The following is an 18,355-nucleotide window of genomic DNA, read 5'->3' as shown; positions in this document are numbered from 1 at the left end:
ATAAAAATTAAAGGTTAATATAGGATAACAGAAAAAATATCAACAGTAGTAGTATTTAGGGAAAATACTGCCCATTAAACAAAAATATGCATGCAGGACCAACTACCTAAATGAATGACATAGACAAACCCAATATGGCACCAAAACGTAGATGTGTTCTAACCAACATGCCTCTAATTTAGCTGATGACCTGACAAATAAATAAGGCAAAACTTTTACCAAATTTTTCTCTCCAATAATTTTTTTTATATTCAACAGTATTTGCTAAGTAAATACTTTTTCATATTATATTATTAAAGTTTTAACACTTCATATGGAAGTTTAAATGTCCTTTCTTTCTTTTTTTTTTTTTTTGGTGGTATTGGGGATAGAACCCAGGGGCATTCCACCACCTCCCAACTACACCCCTAACCCTATTTTTATTCTTTATTTTGAAACAGGGTCTCACTATGTTGCAGAGGTCCTCACTAAGCAGCTGAGACTAGCCATGAACCTATGATCCTCTTGTGACAGCCTCCCAAATCCTGGGATTATAAGCATATGCTGACACATCCAGCTGTATATAATTTCTTAACTAGGCTTTCCTAGGATTGGATTAAAAGTGGATACTCTTACTGGAAATTAAAATCTTTTAGTATAAACAGTGTAACCTAAAGCAATATTAAAGTGTATTTTGTATGCATAGCTTCTTTAAAATATGAACGCAATTAGATTTGAAATGATTTCAATGTTAGTTCAAAAGAATTTGTGACTATCACACAACCTGTAATTTGGTAACAGTGTTATTAATTTTTTTCTTTTTTGGCGGGACTGGGGATGGAATCCAGGGGCATTCTACCTCCAAGTTACACCCCAGCCCTCTTTTTGTATTCTTTATTTTGAAACAAGGTCTCACTAAATTGCAGTGGGTCTCACTAAATAGCTGATGCTAGCTACTAATCTATGATCCTTCCATCTCAGCCTCCAAGTACTGGGATTACATGCATGCATTTGTGCGCCACCATGCCTGGGTTATATTTTTAAAATACTAAGATGTAAATTAAAATTTGTTGAGGCAATTTTTTAGATCATATCAATTAAATAATTTTCTCTAAAGTATACCAAGATAGTCTGAAATAGCAGTTAGAGGAAGATTTTAACAATCCATAGTAGAAATAAGATATTTAGCAAAATTAGGATGGGGAATGGGAATTATGGATGGGGATAATTATGGCTTCCTTCAGCATTAGTTCTCTGGTTACCATCCAATAATCTGCATAGTTATCTGTGGGAGTTATGGGGAAAGGGAAATAATCCCACATGGTCCTTCATTATCTCCGATTAGTGAGCAGAAACAATCTAGTGTTTTTTGCCTACTTCTCAATTCCTTGACTTGGTGATACCCTCTGGTCTGTAATTAGTTCTTTATCCCCCCACCCCAAATGGGAAAGCTGGAGAGATAACAAGCAAAAACATATCTTTCTTTTGCTTTACCCTTTTCAGAATAGTCAGAAATCCTTTGAGAAAAGGTCTAGTAATTAGTGTTGTGTTATTTAGCGAATCCATTCCTGATCTGAGAACAAATGCTAGGCACTGGGACAAACTATTTGAAGAGCAAAAAGGCATTGTGTTCATCACACTGAAGAGTCTCTATCTCGGTAAATTATGACTCTGCCACCAAAAAAAATTTTCTTTGATTCAAAACTATAAGACAACTTCATAAACTATCAAGTTTGTAATCTAAGTGATCATAGTGAATACAGTTTATTCTCAACTTTCAAATTTTTTAAATTAAAGATAAACGTGTATTTTCAAACACAAGAAATTAAACATAAAATACATTTAGAAAACATGATAGTTTCATGTAAAACAGATATTTATATGAGATTCCTAAGAGATAGGGTAGGAGATTTTTGATGTAACCTTTTCATGTACAAGAATTACATATTTTAAGGTTTAAAAAGGTTTCCTAATAGTATATTACTTCTAAAAAGTCACTTAACTCTCTAATCTTCTGTATTTTCAGTATTGTTGTAATTAAAGCACTTAAAGTCTACTTTACAATTTATGTCTGGCTGCAATAGCTGACATGAAGGGAAGTGGAACAATCAGCTGAGGAACTTGATCAATGCAGATCAGTCTCCTTTGCAGGCACTGCTGATTAGATTACCAAGGAGAGAAAGGTGGGGAACCACATTCACTAGGATCCTTTTGAATACAGTTTCTAAAAGACTGGGACAGTAGATGGTGCTATTTGATCATGAAAACCTTGAAATGACTAAGCTGTTTGCATCAAACTATAATAATCTGAGTTTGTGATCAGATGGGAGCTTCTTAGCAAACCCAGGAATATCCCATACTCACTGCTCTGTGAAATTCGCATTGCTGTTTTCTGGGCTCCAACAGATGTAACGGGGCTGTTTTCAGCTGTGAGTTGCATGAGGTCATTGATGATGGCTTGCTTGTCAACTGATCCAGCAGCGGCACCTGGCCTTGTGTCTGGGAAAAGCTGTGGTAATTGACTATTCTGCAAATCATCCAGAATCTCCTCCAAGTTGTCCAGCTCACTGCCAGGCTGCAGTCAACAAACAGAAGAGTTTACTCAGGCCTACTCCAAGAGTGGCACCCAGGCCCATGTGTAATCACAGACTTAACCCATGCAAGGCAACACTGCCAAACACAAGGTGCAGGTACACACAAATATCTGCTGTAATGGGCAGTTGATCGTCTTTTTGAAAAATTAAATTGACAAAGGACAAATAATTTAACCTCCTGATTCTGAATTTCCTAAGCTAGGAAAAGAGAGGATGATGAATTAGAAAGATAGCTCTCTTCTCATGTTGTGATTTTTTGGCAATTTATAAAATCCCCTTCATTTTATGCTAATCATTGAATTAGCCGAGTATGCATATTTCTAATTAATTATGAGTGGGCTATAACTTACAGTCTGAGTCTAGGTTTTGTGGTTAAGTTTTCCTTGGAAATAGTAATAATGACAACAAAAAACTGTTATAAAATGGGATCCAAACTGGCATTAAACCAGCATTTAGCAAATGTTCATTTCCATTGAGGACTTTCTCTCCCCAAGGGCAGGAGAGCACAGGGAACAGATACAAAATAAACTTGAAGCAACCATGAATTATATTGCTTTTTTGATTTGAGTGGTACCTTTTTCCTACTTGTATTTTCAGTTTTGAATGAAAGTGGCTTTCTCGGTCATTCAGCAGCTTATGCGACAAAAGTAGGAACAGGATAAAAACTAGTGGCTCCCAAGCACAGACTTGTAACTTGATGTGACAGAAGCCTCAAAAGTATTTCTTAGAATTCCCTCCCTTTAAATTCAGTTTCAGTTACTAACATTCAAACAATAAGGTAAATATCACCATAACTTTATTTGTACTTTTCTTCTTCCAGGAAACTAAAGTGCTTTAAATAGTTAGTTTTTAAAGTACAACCTCTCTATGTGCCAGTATTTAATATTAGACAATACAATTACATAAGAAACTGGCTGAGTTACATCCTGGGATTATTTTCTAGTGATAAAGGGGTAAGAATGAGTTTCTTGATGTATACGAGGAAAACACGAGTTGGGCAGTTTCCTCAAAGCATGGAATAGACTCTGAACCCTTGACCATGAGGACTACCCCTTTCTTCTACACTGGAAAACCAAGGGAAATGCACATCATGTATCTGATCATGAGCTGTACCTGCAACAGGAAGGCTTGCATGTTTATTTTAGGTACAATTCCTGTCTTCCATGTGGGCACTAACTGGCTAAATTTTCCAAACTTATGGCAAATGTAACACCTAGCTTTTAACTGGATGTATTTCTTAAGTTAGGGAAGAAAGATTGGAGTGACATTTTATTTGATTCTTCTCAGAGACAACTAGCTTAGCAATAAATATGGAGGCCCATTTTTTTTTTTTTTCAGGGAATTCCTAATGTACTGTTAGAGCAATTACTAAACCAATCTGTCACCCATTTTTTTCTTTTCTTTTTTTCTTTGTGGCACTGGGACATTCTACCTCTGAGCTACACCTTCAGTCCTATTTTATTTTTATTTAGGAACAGGGTCTCACTGGGTTTACTGAGTATTTCACTACTTGCTAAGGCTGTCCTTGAACCTGTGATCCTCTTCTGTCTCAGCCTCCCAGGTTTGTGGCCAGGCTCAACTACCTAAGGCCTCCACAGCTTAGTGAGACCTTGTTTCAAGATAAATAAAAAATAGGGCTGGGGGTGTAGGTCAGAAATAGAATGCCCCTGGATTCAACCCCCAGAAACACACACACAAAATTAGCATTCCAAAGTACAGACAAATATACGGACACTTAAAACCTCCTTAGGAAGCCAGGCGTGGTGACACACGCTTGTAATCCCAGCATTCAGGAGGCTGAGACCAGAGGATCGCGGTTCGTGGTCAGCCTCAGCTACTTAGTGAGATCCTGTTTCAAAATAAAGAATAAAAAATAGGGCAGGGGATGTAGCTCGAAGGTCGAATGCCCCTGGGTACCATTCCCAGACCAGGGGGGAAAAAAAAGGCCTGTAGTTAACATATTCACACTATTGGAGCCACAAAGAAACTACACCTTAGCAAACTCAAGTCACCCATGTCATCTCATGACCACTCTGCTGGACATACACTCAATGAGCTGAATGGAGGCAAAACTCACACTGCTTAAATATCATTTAATAACTACTTCTGCCGGGCGTGGTGGCGCACGCTTGTAATCCCCACGCTTGTGAGGCGGAGACAGGAGGATCACGCAGGTTCGAAGCCAGCCATGCTGGCTTAAGAGACCCTGCTTCCAAATAAAAAGTATAAAATAGGTCCGAGAGTATAGCCCGGAGGTAGAAGGGCTTCCAGGAACCCTAGTACCCCCCCACTACTTCTTTTCATTATGCATAATTAAAATTGACTCTGTATTTTAGTTTTTTGGTACTGGAGATTGAACTCAAGAGTATTCTATCTCTGAGCTACCTCCCCAGTCTTTAAATTATTTATTTATTTGTTTATTTATTTATTTATTTATTTTTTCTTGTTGGTACTGGGGACGGAACCCTTCTACCTCCGGGCTATACTCCCAGACCTATTTTATATATATTTTTTTATTTGGAAACACGGTCTCTTAGGCCAGAGAAGCTGGCTTCGAACCTGCGCAATCCTCCTCTCTCTGCCTCCCAAGCGCAGGGATTATAAGCGTGCACCACCACGCCCAGCCTTTATTTTTTTATTTTGAAACAGGGTCTCGCTAGGTTGCTGAGAGTCTTGCTATGTTCCCGAGGCTGGCCTCAAACTGAACCTGTGCTCCTCCTGTCTCAGTCTCCCAAGTATAGATATTATAGATGTGCAACAATGTGCCCTGCAACTTTGTACTTTAAATGTACCTTTAAAGTGACTCCATTGGCAGGGAATGGCAGCGCACGCTTGTAATCCCAGCATTTAGGAGGCTGAGACAGGAGGACATGGTTCTAGAACAGCCTCAGCTACTACTTAGTGTGGCCCTTTGCAAATAAGTGAGACCCGGTTTCCAAATAAAGAATAAAAATAGGGCAGGAGGTATAGCATGAAGGTGGAATGCCCCGGGTTACATCCACAGTACCGGAAAAAATAAAATAAAATAAAATAAAATAAAAGTGACTCCATTGTAAATCTATCTTTGTCATGATTTGCTGAATACGTAAGGCACATTAATCAACGTTTTCCATATAAACATTTACTGCCCTCCAAGGACAGTGCCTGCAATGTAGCTGTGGGAATTCGGTCAACAAGATGAATTCCTTTATTCATATTAACACATAACTTAAATTTTTTTTTTCCAGGATCAACAAAAACTTTTCATAAAAATTCCTCTAACTTCCACTGATTTCTCCGAAAAATGTTTCATAAAAATGTGTGGTAATTGCCAGTGTGGTGGTGCACGCTTGTAATCCCCGAGCTTGGGAGGCGGAGACAGGAGGATGGCGCAGGTTCGAAGCCAGACTTGCTGGCTTAAGAGACCCTGTTTCCAAATAAAATAAAATGTAGCCCGGAGGTAGAAGGGTTTCCAGGAACCCAGTACCCCCCGCCCCACACGTATGGTAATGACCCACACAGTTTTGTCACAGATACAGCTGAGAGATCAGGAAAAGGCTCAATAAACTGTGACATCTGTATCTGTTTGATGAAGCCAAGTCTCCCTTAGGCGGTTCTGCCCGGCTCTTGAAGCTCCCTATGTGATGGTGAGTGGTTGAGCTTTAAGTCCCTATGTGATGGTGAGTGGTTGAGCTTTAAGGTACAAACTGCCTCTTCAGGAAACTTCGCAGATTGCCTTGATGGAAATATCCCAAAGAGGCTCATGTAAAAGATACTAAAAGCAAATATATATCATTTTTCTCAAGGCATATACCTGTATTTCCCCCTACTCCCTGAAACATTAAAGAAAGCTTGTGCATTATAGATTAACAAGTCTGAATCTAGATTCCTACATTTCCTTCTTATTTCCCTTTCTCACACTGTAAACCATTTCAAACAATACAAAAATGTCACAGTTTCAAAGAGTTCTAATGACAAGATTTATGCTTTTTTTCCTTTGTAACCTACTTCTGTGTCTAAATAATGAGCTTAATATAAAAGTATAATATTAGGCACATATTTACATTAAATATATATTTGGGTAATTTAAATAAAATTGTTTCGGATAATTTCTAAACAATAGAAATTGAAATATTTTCTTTCTTTTTTACTTTTTTGTGGTGTTGGTGATTGAACCCAGGGGCATTCTATGTCCGGGCTACACTCCAGCCAAATTTTTTATTCTTTATTTTGAAACAGGATCTCACTAAATTGCGAAACCAGCAACAAACTGGGACCCTCCTGTCTCAGCACCCCAAGTACTGAAATTAGAAGAGTGCACCACCATACCCGGGTAAATTAATTATTTTCTTTGGTCAATTTTTAATTCTTATTTTTGTGATTCTAAGGATCAAACCTTGAGCAGTATGCAGGCTAAACAAGTGCTCAGCTACTGAGCTACATGCCTATTCCTGACTTTGATTTTTAAAAAACATGTCTTAAAATTAAACTGATTCTTGAATTTTGATTGCTGTCACCTTAAAAGGTAACTGAGGGCCAGGGGTGTAATTCAGGAGTAGATAACTTGTACATGAGACCCTGGGTCTGACTACCAGCAGGACAACAACAAAAATTAATCAGTTATCCATCTTAACTCTGATAAGTAACTAAACACATCTGCCTTAAGATGGGTGTGCAAGATTTTCTTAGGGTTATATAGCAAAAGAAACTGGTTCTTTGAAGACTCAACTATACTATTCAGCTTACCATTTGAAAATGCACTATTAAGTCAGCTGTGGTGGCATACACTTGTGATCCTAGAATTTGGGAGGCTGAGATAGGAGAATTGTAGGTTCGAGGCCAGCCTCAGCTACTTAGCGAGGCCCTCTGCAACTTACTGAGACCCTATTTCAAAATAAAGAATAAAAAATAGGGCTAGGGGTGCAGCTTGGATATAAAATGATCCTGAGTTCCATCTCTAGTACCACACACACACAAAAAAAAGAGGAGGAGGAGGAGGAGGAGGAGGAGGAGGAGGAGGAGGAGGAGGAGGAGGAGGAGGAGGAGATGAAGCTCAAAGTATCTATATTCCTTAAACTGGTTAATGACTGGCTAGATGACTATATAGCATTTTTCTCTGTATTCATGTAAGTTCTGGAAGGGGTAAATTTGATAGTTGATTACATGAACTTTCTGATAGAAAGTATCTTCTACATTTTTGTAAGGTTCTTCATCAAAAGTGTTTGTGCTTATCCAGTTTGTTAGGCACACTTTCTTTGCAAGACAAAAAGATAAATGCCTTCCTTTAAAATGCTTTGCCAAGACACTTCAAAGTTTTGCTTAGGCATCCATTGGAATGCTCAAATTAGCCACATCAATTTGAGTAGTTAGTTTCAACTATTTCAGGCAGAAAATGAGTCAGAAAGATTTTTATAAAGTTCTACAAAATGAAGAACAGACTTGATTTCTTTAATTTTTTCTGGTTAAATGATTTTTTAATATGTTAAATCAACTTGTTTTCTGAAGAAAATATAAAGAGCACATGCATTTTAATACTTTAAGTATTATAATAAATTACAATATGTATATAGTGGTACTGGGTATGGAACCCAGGGGCATTCTACCTCGAGCTACACCACCAGCCCTATTTTTTATTCTTTATTTTGAAACAGGGTCTCACTGAGTTGCAAAGGGCCTCACTAAGTAGTAGCTATCCTGTCTCGGCCTCCCAAATACTGGGATTACAAGAGTACGCCACTACGCCCAGATAAAATATCTAAAAAAAGGTATAATTTCACCAATTTGTATTAACACAAAATTGTTCAGAGATAATAATACAATTCTACTACATTTGAAAGGTATTTTTTCTTTTCTTTTCTTTTCTTTTTTTTTTTTGGTACTGGGGATTGGACCCAGAGGCACAGCCTCTGCCCGCTTTTATTTTTTATTTAGAAACAGGGTATCAAAGTTGCCAAAGCTGGCTTTGAACCTGTAATCCTCCTGTCTCTGCCTCCCAAATACTGAGATTACAAGCTTGCACCACCAGGCCTAGTTGGAGAGGTATTTTCAAGATGATATCATTTTAAAATATGGTTTGTCTTTCTTATGGAGTCAAATACTCAAAAGGAATTCTTTTCAGACTGTTTCCAACATCATAAGTGTCTTAGTAGCATTAGAAAGGATATAAGATGATCATTTTGTTAGTTATGAACCCAGCCAGATCCATTGTATGAATAAGCATATGACTTACGTTAATAAACATACTAGAAATTTTTGTCACTGTTTCCTGTTGGTTAAAAAAATGCTATAGAAACATATCTTGTTTAAATACTCTACCCAGTAAAAAATGCTATTTTAAGTAAAATAGCACCTTCAAAGTACTTCCTGTCTTTAACAAGTTAGTAACAGGTTAAATATACACTCAGAGCTGGGCATGGCACACGCTCATAATCCCAGTATTTGGGAGGCTAAAACTTGAGGATAACAGGTTTGAAGCCAGCCTCAGCAGCTTAGTGAGGCCCTGTTTCCAAATAAAATATAAAATAGGTCTGGAGGTGTAGCATGGAGATGGAAGGCCCCTGGGTTCCATCCCCCGTAACACACACACACACACACACACACACACACACACACACACTAAATAAATAAATAAATATACACTCAGTTAATGGTGTTTTTTTTTCCCTGAATCAAAATAACAAAAGTTAACTGCAATTCATGTTCATTCTTTTTCTTACTAAGTAACTCATTGTACTTCCTTGAAATAAAATTCTTTGATAAATGTAGCAGGTGATAGGAGATACAATCCATCAACATCTGGGAACAATGAGGGATTAGGAGGTAAAACAATGTTTTTTTCTCGTTTTAACTTTGATCTAAATTTAGGTAATACATACTTCTGGTGGTAACTTTTCAAGTTGTAATATTTTTTATGTTAAATTGCTCTGCAATACAGCATTTTGGGTGCAGTTTTAAGAGCGAATGGGGGAAGACCAGGGATTGGATTTCAGTAAGAAGTATACTTACTGCATATATACATGTCTGTACACTCTGTTCTTCTATCATCCCTAAATACTGTCCTGATTACACCTTAAGCTTTATGTTTCTTAAGTGAGATAGCTTTAACCAGAAAATTGTCTCCAGCAGGGAGTGGTGGCGCACGCTTGTAACCCCAGTACATGGGAGGCTGAGACAGGAGGATCACACAGATTCGAATACAGCCTCAGCTACTTAGTGAGACCTTGTTTCCAGTTAAAATATGAAATATGTCTGGAAGTGTAGCTCAAAAGTAGAAAGCCCCTGGGTTCCATTCCCAGTACCACAAAAAAAAAAAAAAAAAAAAATTTCCCTTCTGTTTATGGAGGGAGGGGCCAGCTGGCCAAGTTAGACACTACGCTAAGGTGAACTTCAGGAAGGCACATCTTGCCTTCTAGCATGAGTCAAGACATCTGAGTGACACTATCTGTGCCCTCCACTCTGAAACGACACTACCTCTGTACAATTTAATCTAGTAACCTCATTAGGTTAAAAACATTTATGGTTGTCAACATGGCTTTATACTTTTTATAAGACATTGCTGTTAACTTTGTGCTGAGACCCTGATTCACTCATCTCATAATTTTACAGCATTAAGGAATAGTTTCTGTATAGAATCTTGCATTAATATCCATGCTTAAGAATTAATCACTAGGGATATTTGCATAATTTGGCTATTTTCCTTGTGAAGTATACAAAGGCTTGAACAAGTCTGTCATTTGGAGTGGTAGCAGCTGTAACGGCATCAAAGTAAAAGAAATAAAGGGGGCCGGGCATGGTGGCTCACGCTTATAATCCCAGCATTCGGGAGGCGGAGACCGGAGGCCTGCGGTTCGCAGACAGCCTCAACTACTTAGCAAGGCCCTTCACAACTCAGTCAGACCCTGTTTCAAAAAATAAAAAAGGGACTAAAAAATAGGGCTGGGAGTGTAGCGAGGAGGTAGAATGCCCCTGGGTTCCATTCCCAGTACTGCAAAAAAAAAAAAAAAAAAAAAAAAAAAAAAAAAGCTAAGGCTTTGGACTGGCTGAAGCCTGACCAGAAGGGCTGCGGCCTCAATGCTTTTGATGGCTGCTCTCAATCCAGCCTGGCCTCTACTGACTTAGCTGTGCTCTCAGACCCAGCAAGGGGTGTGGCCTCTCCTCATCTTTGAAGATGTCTACACATAAAATATCAACTTGCAAACCAAATTTCAATTAAAGCCATTTTAAGTAGGAAAGAACTAGCAACTTCTATACATGGTTTGACTTTTTTTTTTTTTGGTACTGGAGATAGAACCCAGGGGCTTTCTACCTCCAGGCTATACCCCCAGACCTATTTTATATTTTATTTGGAAACACGGTCTCACTCAGTTGCTGACACTGGCTTTGAACCTGTGTGATCCTCCTGTCTCAGGCTCCCAAGTAACTGGGATTACAAGTGCGTGCCACCATGCACGGCAAGGCCTGACATTTGAAGATTAGGAAAAATTGAGGATTATTAATCCCCAATTGGTCAATGCCTCCCCAGAAAACTCCTGATGCCAAAACATATGGCTGCAATAATTCACCTATTTTTTAAAGTAAAGAAAATTATCAATGGCTTACTCTTTCCCCTGTGATGTCATTACTACCTTAGAGTAATACTAAGAATGATTTTGAGGGGAGGGGGCTCAGGAGATGTTAGGAAGGGTACAAAATTTCAGCTAGAATGAAGGAATTTAAGAAATATACATGGTGGCTACAGTCAATAACAAATGTATACTTGAAAACCACTAAGATTTAAAGCATTTACACCATAAAAAAATCAATACATAAGGTAATGCATGCTAACTAGCTTGATTTAGTCATTCCACAATATATGCATATGCTACAATGTATGCAATATCACATATGCCCTTAAGGTAGATGATTTTTGTCAATTAAAAAAAAAAGGAGTGATTTTTTAAAAAAAAAATTGAAAGTCTCAGTAGTTGCCAGAAAGTCTTGCTACATTATTTATTTATTTTTTGGTACTCGGGGTGGAACCCAAGGGCTTTTCTACCTTTGGTCTACATTCCCAGAACTATTTATTTTATATTTTATTTGGAAACAGGGTCTCACTAAATTGCTGAGAGCCTCACTAGGTAGCTGAAGCTGGCTTCAAACCTGTGCGGTCTTCGTGTCTCAGCCTCCCAAGCGCTGGGATTATAAGTGTGCGCCACCACGTCCGGCATAAATCTTGCTACTCTTTTGAGGCTGTTTTTGAACCTGTGATCCCCATCTCAGCTTTCCAGGTCCTGGAGTTACAGGTGTGTACTACCACATCCCCCCCCCCCCCACACACACACACATAGTACTGGGAATAAAACCCAGGGGCACTCTACCTCTGAGCTATACCCCTAGCTCCCCCCTTTTTTTGTGGTACTGAGAGTGGAAGCCAGGGGCTTTTCCACCTCCGGGCTATACTCCCAGACCTACTTTATACTTTATTTGGAAACAGGGTCTCACTAAGTTGCTGAGAGCCTCACTAAGTACCTGAGGCTGGCTTCGAACCTGTGTGATCCTCCTGTCTCAACCTCCCAAATGCTGAAATTATAAGCGTGAGCCACCACGCTTGGCTAGGAGTGATTTTTGAATTATTACCGACAAAGACAACAGATAATGTAACCTATTATTCTAATTTGGAATTTCTTTTTTTTTGTGTGTGTGTGTGGGTAGGGGATGGAACCCAGCGGAATTTAATCTCTGAGCCACACCCCTGTCCTATTTTGTATTTTTTTTTTTTTTTTTGGTGGTACTGGGGTTCCTGGAAGCCCTTCTACCTCCGGGCTACACTCCCAGACCTATTTTTTATACTTTTTTATTTGGAAACAGGGTCTCTTACGCCAGCTGAGGCTGGCTTCGAACCTGCGCGATCCTCCTGTCTCTGCCTCCCAAGTGCGGGGATTACAAGCGTGCGCCACCACGCCCGGCTTGTGTTCTTTATTTTTAAAGAGGGTCTCACTGAGTTGCAGAGGGCCTCACTAAGTACCTGAGGTTGTCTGCGAACTGCGATCTCCATCTCAGCCTCCTAAATGCTGGGATTACAAGTGTGGGCCATCATGCCTGGCTTAATTTGGAGTTTCTATACAATGGCTCAGAGACACTGACACCGGGCAAACCTTTACATTTTCATACTATCCATATCCTCTGACCTTTTTTTTTTTTTTTTACACCAAAAATCTAAGAAATTCTACACTAATCAGAAGTGTTGGCTGAGAAAAAAAAAATAGAAAGAATGATCTTCATTGGGTTTGAAAACCAGCTGAACTCTGGTCTTAAAGAAAGGTAAATAAGACACAATGGAATTGCGTCAGTTCTGAGGAGACTCAGTGAGGAAATGATTATCTTCCACTGGAGGTCAGCAAGCTGCGTAGCTGACCTGTGGCTAAAGCCTGTCTACCCTTGTATTTGAAAGCCAGTGAGCAAGGGACAGATTGAGCTGTGTTTGGAGGGTGCACATACACAAAAGAATATTCCATGCCCTAGGAGAAGTATACTTCAGCATCTGAACATAGTTTTGCTGGTGCACTGCCACACGCCTGCCTTCACCCGGTGTCTGTGGCTGCTCTCCATGACAGTGGCAGAGCAGAATGGTCGTGACAGGGACTACATGGCCTGCAAGGCCTGCCCACCCATGACTCGTAACACTGTCACCCCTTGCAAGGGGAGCTCTCAAAACACAGCTTCAGCCTTTCATAAAGGAGAAAGCTATGTTTATGGAACCACCAAGGCCTCCAAATGCCCCTGTGAAGAAAAATCATTGCCACAGATTAGCATACCTAGGAGAAGGCATTACGAAACTTACCTGGTCACTGGGCTCAAAGCTCATCTCCTCCTTCTCAGTTTTCATAGCTATTAGTTTTGTGTTACTGGCAGGGTCTGTCTTACTGTCCAGTCGCTCAAGTTTGGGGGTAATTTCTGGTAAACCAATATCTTTAGTATCATCTTTATCTAGCAAGTAGCGAAGTAGTGCATTCTCTTTCTTCTTGGGGCTTACTGGCTCTTGTTTAACAGTCACTTCTGACCCTGGAGCTGTGCTGCTGGACTCCTGGCTCAACTCTTTGCCCGTGGCTTCTGCTGTTAACTTGGCCAAGTCCACAGGGGAACTGCTGTCCTGCAAGAGTCTGTGCAAAATCTTATGCTTCTCCTTGAGCGAGGTTCCATGCGTAGACCCAGATCCAGGCAAGCTGCCTGTGGAGTCCTTGTTTGTGTCCGACAAAGAGCTGGGTAAGGGTGAAGGCTCCATCTGGTCAGACTTGGTGGTCAGCAGCTGCAGGAGTTTGGTCTGCCCTTTGCTGTCGTGCAGCCTGTTTTGTCCCTCAGCCCTCTCCCCACTTGTGGCCTGGGGCACGCTGGAATCATTGGTCTCCTTGTGCTCTCCAGGATGGCAGCTGCTCTCTGCTTGTCCAGTTGTACCTTCTGATGGCTCCCCATAAAGCCCAAAGCAGTCTTTGGAGTCCATGCTTCCCATCTTGCTGAGTGGGGGGGGATTCATATTGACTGGGGAGTTTTGTAAATTGCCCATTTTTAGGTCCGGTGAAGCCAACGATGACCCTAATGAGACCCCATGCCCCTCGCTGAGGGCCTGAAGTGCATTGAGGGAACTGTTGGTATAACTATGGCTATTTCCTGTGCTGCTGCAAACTCCCACGGGGGAATGCAAGCTTCCTGCAGGGGAAAACTGACTGGGGGGTATTCGAGGACTGCCGGCCACTCCAGGACTCATGCGGTGCCTTGGTGAGAGCATGGAGGTGGGCTGTCCTGGATTCATGCCAGGGCTGCTTTGTGAGGGACTGTTCATCTTGAGTGCATAGTTACTACCCTGAGGAGTGGTTGCTTGCATGCCTGACACATGATTCATTCCCCCAGAACCACCAAACCTGCCCATGGCCATGCCCATTTGTTCCTTTGGGCCATTTATAGGAAAATTTATATTGCTACTGAGGGCCATGTCTTGACCTGGGTTCCCGCTGCACATGGCCTGGTGGGCAGGGCTGCTAGAGCTAATGGGATTCAGTGTCTTCCCCATGGCTTGTCCAGTCAGATCCGAATTCATCACACAAACATTCTGTTCTCTGTAGAATAAAAAAAGAGAAAGGAATATAAAAGGAAAAATATGTAGCAAGATTTTATTATTTTTGAAAAAAAGACAGCTTCTTTTCTGTATAAAAAAAGACTACATTAAAGAACAGCTAATACTTGGATAGAATCATCTGCAATTATGGACAAGACAGAACATGCATAGTTTGAACTAAGAGGGATGCTTTCCAGGCAACTCATTAAAATGTTTGTGGTTTTATGGAGTGGATACTACCTTACTGAAATTGCAGTTAGTAGATGGAGCATTAGAGGGGTTCCAATGACACAATATTTCTTGTTTGTTTGTGGGATTCTAGGGATTGAACCCAGGGGCATTCTACCTCTGAGCTATACTCCCAGCAATATTTTATTTTTTTGCAGAACTGAGGATTGAACCCAGGGACATTCTACCTTCAAGTTACACACTCAACCCTATTTTTTATTCTTTATTTTGAAACAGGGTCTCTCTAAGGTATTGAGGGCCTAAGTAGCTGAGGCTAGCTGCAAACTTTTGATTCTCCTGTCTCGGCCTCCCAAGTACTGGGATTACAAGCATGTACCACTATGCCTGGTTTATTATTTTAGTTTTTGAAACAAGGTCTCACTAAATTGCAGAGGCTGACTGTGAATCTGCAATCCTCCTGTCTCAGACTCCCAAATGCTGGAAATTTATAGGTGTGCGTCATCATGCCCAGCTATCTTTCCTGTGAGCTACCGAGAACTTACACTGTCTTAAAGAAGTGACCTAAACAAGTATAGATATGTCTTTATTTTCAAGATATTATATTTCCTAACAACAAGCACATCTGTAAGCCTGGAGAGATCTGATATTTATTACTTGACTCGAGACAGCAAAATTCAGGGGAAAAACTTGGCCAGAACTATGAGGAAAAACTCTGTGCTAGAGCCAACAGAGTTTCTAAAACTGCTTGGAAATAGATCACCCTGTCTAACAGATTTCTACCCACTCTCTAATCCCCTGCAAGTCAGAGTGAGAGCCATGAAAACAACATGCGAGAGAACTTTGGAGAGACCTCAATTTGTGACTATCTTCCCCCACTCCTGGACACCTCCAGTCCATTCCCTTAAGGTTTTCTGAGCGAGACGACTTCCCAGGCCTCAGCTTTCCTTTTTAGCCTTGGCAGTCACTTGTGAGTTACCAAACATATTCACAAATCCATACAAAACAGGCCTCACAAACTGTCCAATATCAGTCTTCACTTAGGTGAGTGAAATGTGCCACACTGGTAATCATTTCAAATTGCTTCAGTTTGAGGTCAGATTTAGTAACAGTTACCAAACAGAACAGCTTGATTTTTTAAAATTCCTATATAACAAAGTAAATAACAACTGTAATAAAGTAGGGCTCTTTAATAGAGCAACTTTATGTATCTTCTGATAGTACCTCATAAAGTTTCATATACCACACACATAAATATTTATGGAATTGAAATTTAATCATTTTCCTAAATGTGTGCTCTCAGACAATATAGTTTATGACATTTAGTTTAAAATCAACATTCAAATTTCTTTACTTTCTGTTAATAAATAAAAATTTAAAGTCTAATGTTAAGAAGTTAATTTAAACTCAAAACAAGTTTGGTGCAGTGGCTCACACCTATAATCCCTGTACTTGGAAGGCTGAGACAGGATGGTTGCAGGTTCAAGGACAGCCTCAGCAAGTAGTGAGACTCTCATTAACATACCAATATCCTGTTACAAAATAAAAATAGGGCTGGTGGTGTAACACGGAAGTAGAATGTCCCTGGGTTCAATCCTTAGTACAAAAAAAAAAAAAAAAAAAAGAACCAGAGGAAAAAAATCTAAAATACTCTTAAGTACATACATTTGAAAGTTTTAGATTTAAACACAGAAGATCAGAAATCATAAGACTGGCTTCAGTATTCCTGCCTTGCCACAAAGAGCAGAAAAATTCCCTTCTATGTAAAGGGCAGTTGTGTGAAAGCAGAGTTAGTGTTTCCAGCTGGGGTTTAAAGTTCACTAGGGTTAACGCTACAATTCAAAGGACGGCCCTACTTAGCCAATGTGATGAGCTGGTTTTTAGTCAACAGTTAAAATTTAATTTTATATCATCAGATCAACTAACAGAAATCCCTAACAAATCTGCAAAACTATCCCATGATTTGTCGCTTTTTTAACATTTCATCTCAATTTGTAAAGGGAAAATGAGTTCCCAGCAGAAGGATTACCTGTGAAGCATATGTAAAGATATTACAAGCTGCGGCTCATTAGTAGTCTGGGAACGGATGAGCTTGCTCTTCGTTTGTGCAGCAACAAGAGTGCCATCAGACAAGGAAAAACGATAGATCTGACTGAAGGCCAATCCTTGTCTCAATACTGCAGGCAAACAAGAAAACAACGCACATTTAGGAAAAAGAAAGAAAAACAGGATGGATGAGAGAATAAGAAATAATAATGGTAATGAGCTTCACTAAGTTCCATATTTCCCTACCAGCACGTTGAAAAGTTTTAATACTTCATGATATTAAAATATAATTTTTAAAAGCACAATTACTTTCCACTTAAAATACTAATAAACTCAAAAGATTGTTTTTCTTATAAAAATTAAAAGCTTGCATCTTCAAACAGTGGTCTTTCTTAAATTTTCAGTGTCAGGGAAAACAGTAGAAATAGTTTATCAGGCCAAAATATGCTTTCCCCCCCCCTTTGCAGTACTGGGGATAAAATCCTGAGGCATTCTACCTCCACACTATACCCTCAGCCCTATTATTTAGTCTATTTATTTATTTATTTATTTATTTATTTTTGCGGGTCTGGGGATGAAACCCAGGGGCATTCGACATCAGAACTACACCCCCTGCCCTATTTTTTATTCTTTATTTTGAAACTAGGTCTCACTGATTTGTAGAGGGCCTCAGTAAGTAGCTGAGGCTGTCCGTGAACCACGATCCTCCTGTCTCAGCCTCCCAAATGCTGGGAGTACAAGCAGGTGCCACCATACCTGGCAGGATAGTCTTTTTATTTTTTGAAACAGGGTCTGAGTTGCGAAAGGACTCCCTAAGTAGCCGAGGCTGGCTGTGAACCGCAATCTTCTAGTCTCAGCCTCCCAAATGCTGGGATTACAAGCATGTGCCACCACACCCAGCCTAAGATTTCCATTATTTGTTTAAAAAATGAAGCCAGGCATGGTGGCTCATGATTGTAATCTCAGTATTGGGAGGCTGAGACAGGAGGATTGAAGGTTTGCACCCAATCTAAGCTACTTAGGCCCTCCACAACTTAGTGAGACCTTGTTTTAAAATAAAGAATAAAAGATAGGGCTGGGAATAAAGGTAGAATGCCACTGGGTTAAATTCTAAGTACTGAAAAAAAAAAAGTGAAAATCCAAGTGGCATGTACTTGGTTTATTTTTTGATAAAGGTCAGATATTCCATTTTTAAGACAATAGTTATAACCCAAATAAATTAGGTTAATATAATTCCCCTTAAGATAATATTGAGATTTCTTTTCTAACAACTATATTTTTCTGATATTTCATATAAAATAGAATATTAAACTCAGAAAAAAAGCCATATAATTTAGTTGCCTCTTACACCATTTTAAGACTACCATACTTCTACCACATAATCCTCAGTACAAATTCTGTGGGCTGAACCAAGCATATTGACCATGCCACAAAACTGCCACAGTGAGAGAGTGAGGCTCACATATAATGTGAATTCTAATTT

The 18,355-nt window shown here is 39.7% G+C and overlaps 1 protein-coding gene across 1 annotated transcript in view; it reads right to left on the bottom strand.

The window, feature by feature from the left end:
* The window catches only part of NCOA2 (nuclear receptor coactivator 2), a gene marked incomplete at both ends in the record, with an annotated part of 110,894 nt that overhangs the window by 26,590 nt on the left and 65,949 nt on the right, over positions 1–18,355 (bottom strand). Inside the window, 3 exons of the mRNA XM_080694764.1 lie at positions 2,344–2,554; positions 13,372–14,641; positions 16,856–17,003. Of these exons, the coding sequence (XP_080550890.1) occupies positions 2,344–2,554; positions 13,372–14,641; positions 16,856–17,003 (1,629 nt within the window). The remainder of the gene's footprint in view (positions 1–2,343; positions 2,555–13,371; positions 14,642–16,855; positions 17,004–18,355) is intronic.

This window comes from Muscardinus avellanarius, assembly GCF_963383645.1.
Source record: "Muscardinus avellanarius genome assembly, chromosome: 4".
Lineage (NCBI taxonomy): Eukaryota > Metazoa > Chordata > Mammalia > Rodentia > Gliridae > Muscardinus > Muscardinus avellanarius.
Note: the sequence above shows the minus strand (reverse complement) of the source record. Positions and strands in the feature narration are given on the sequence as shown.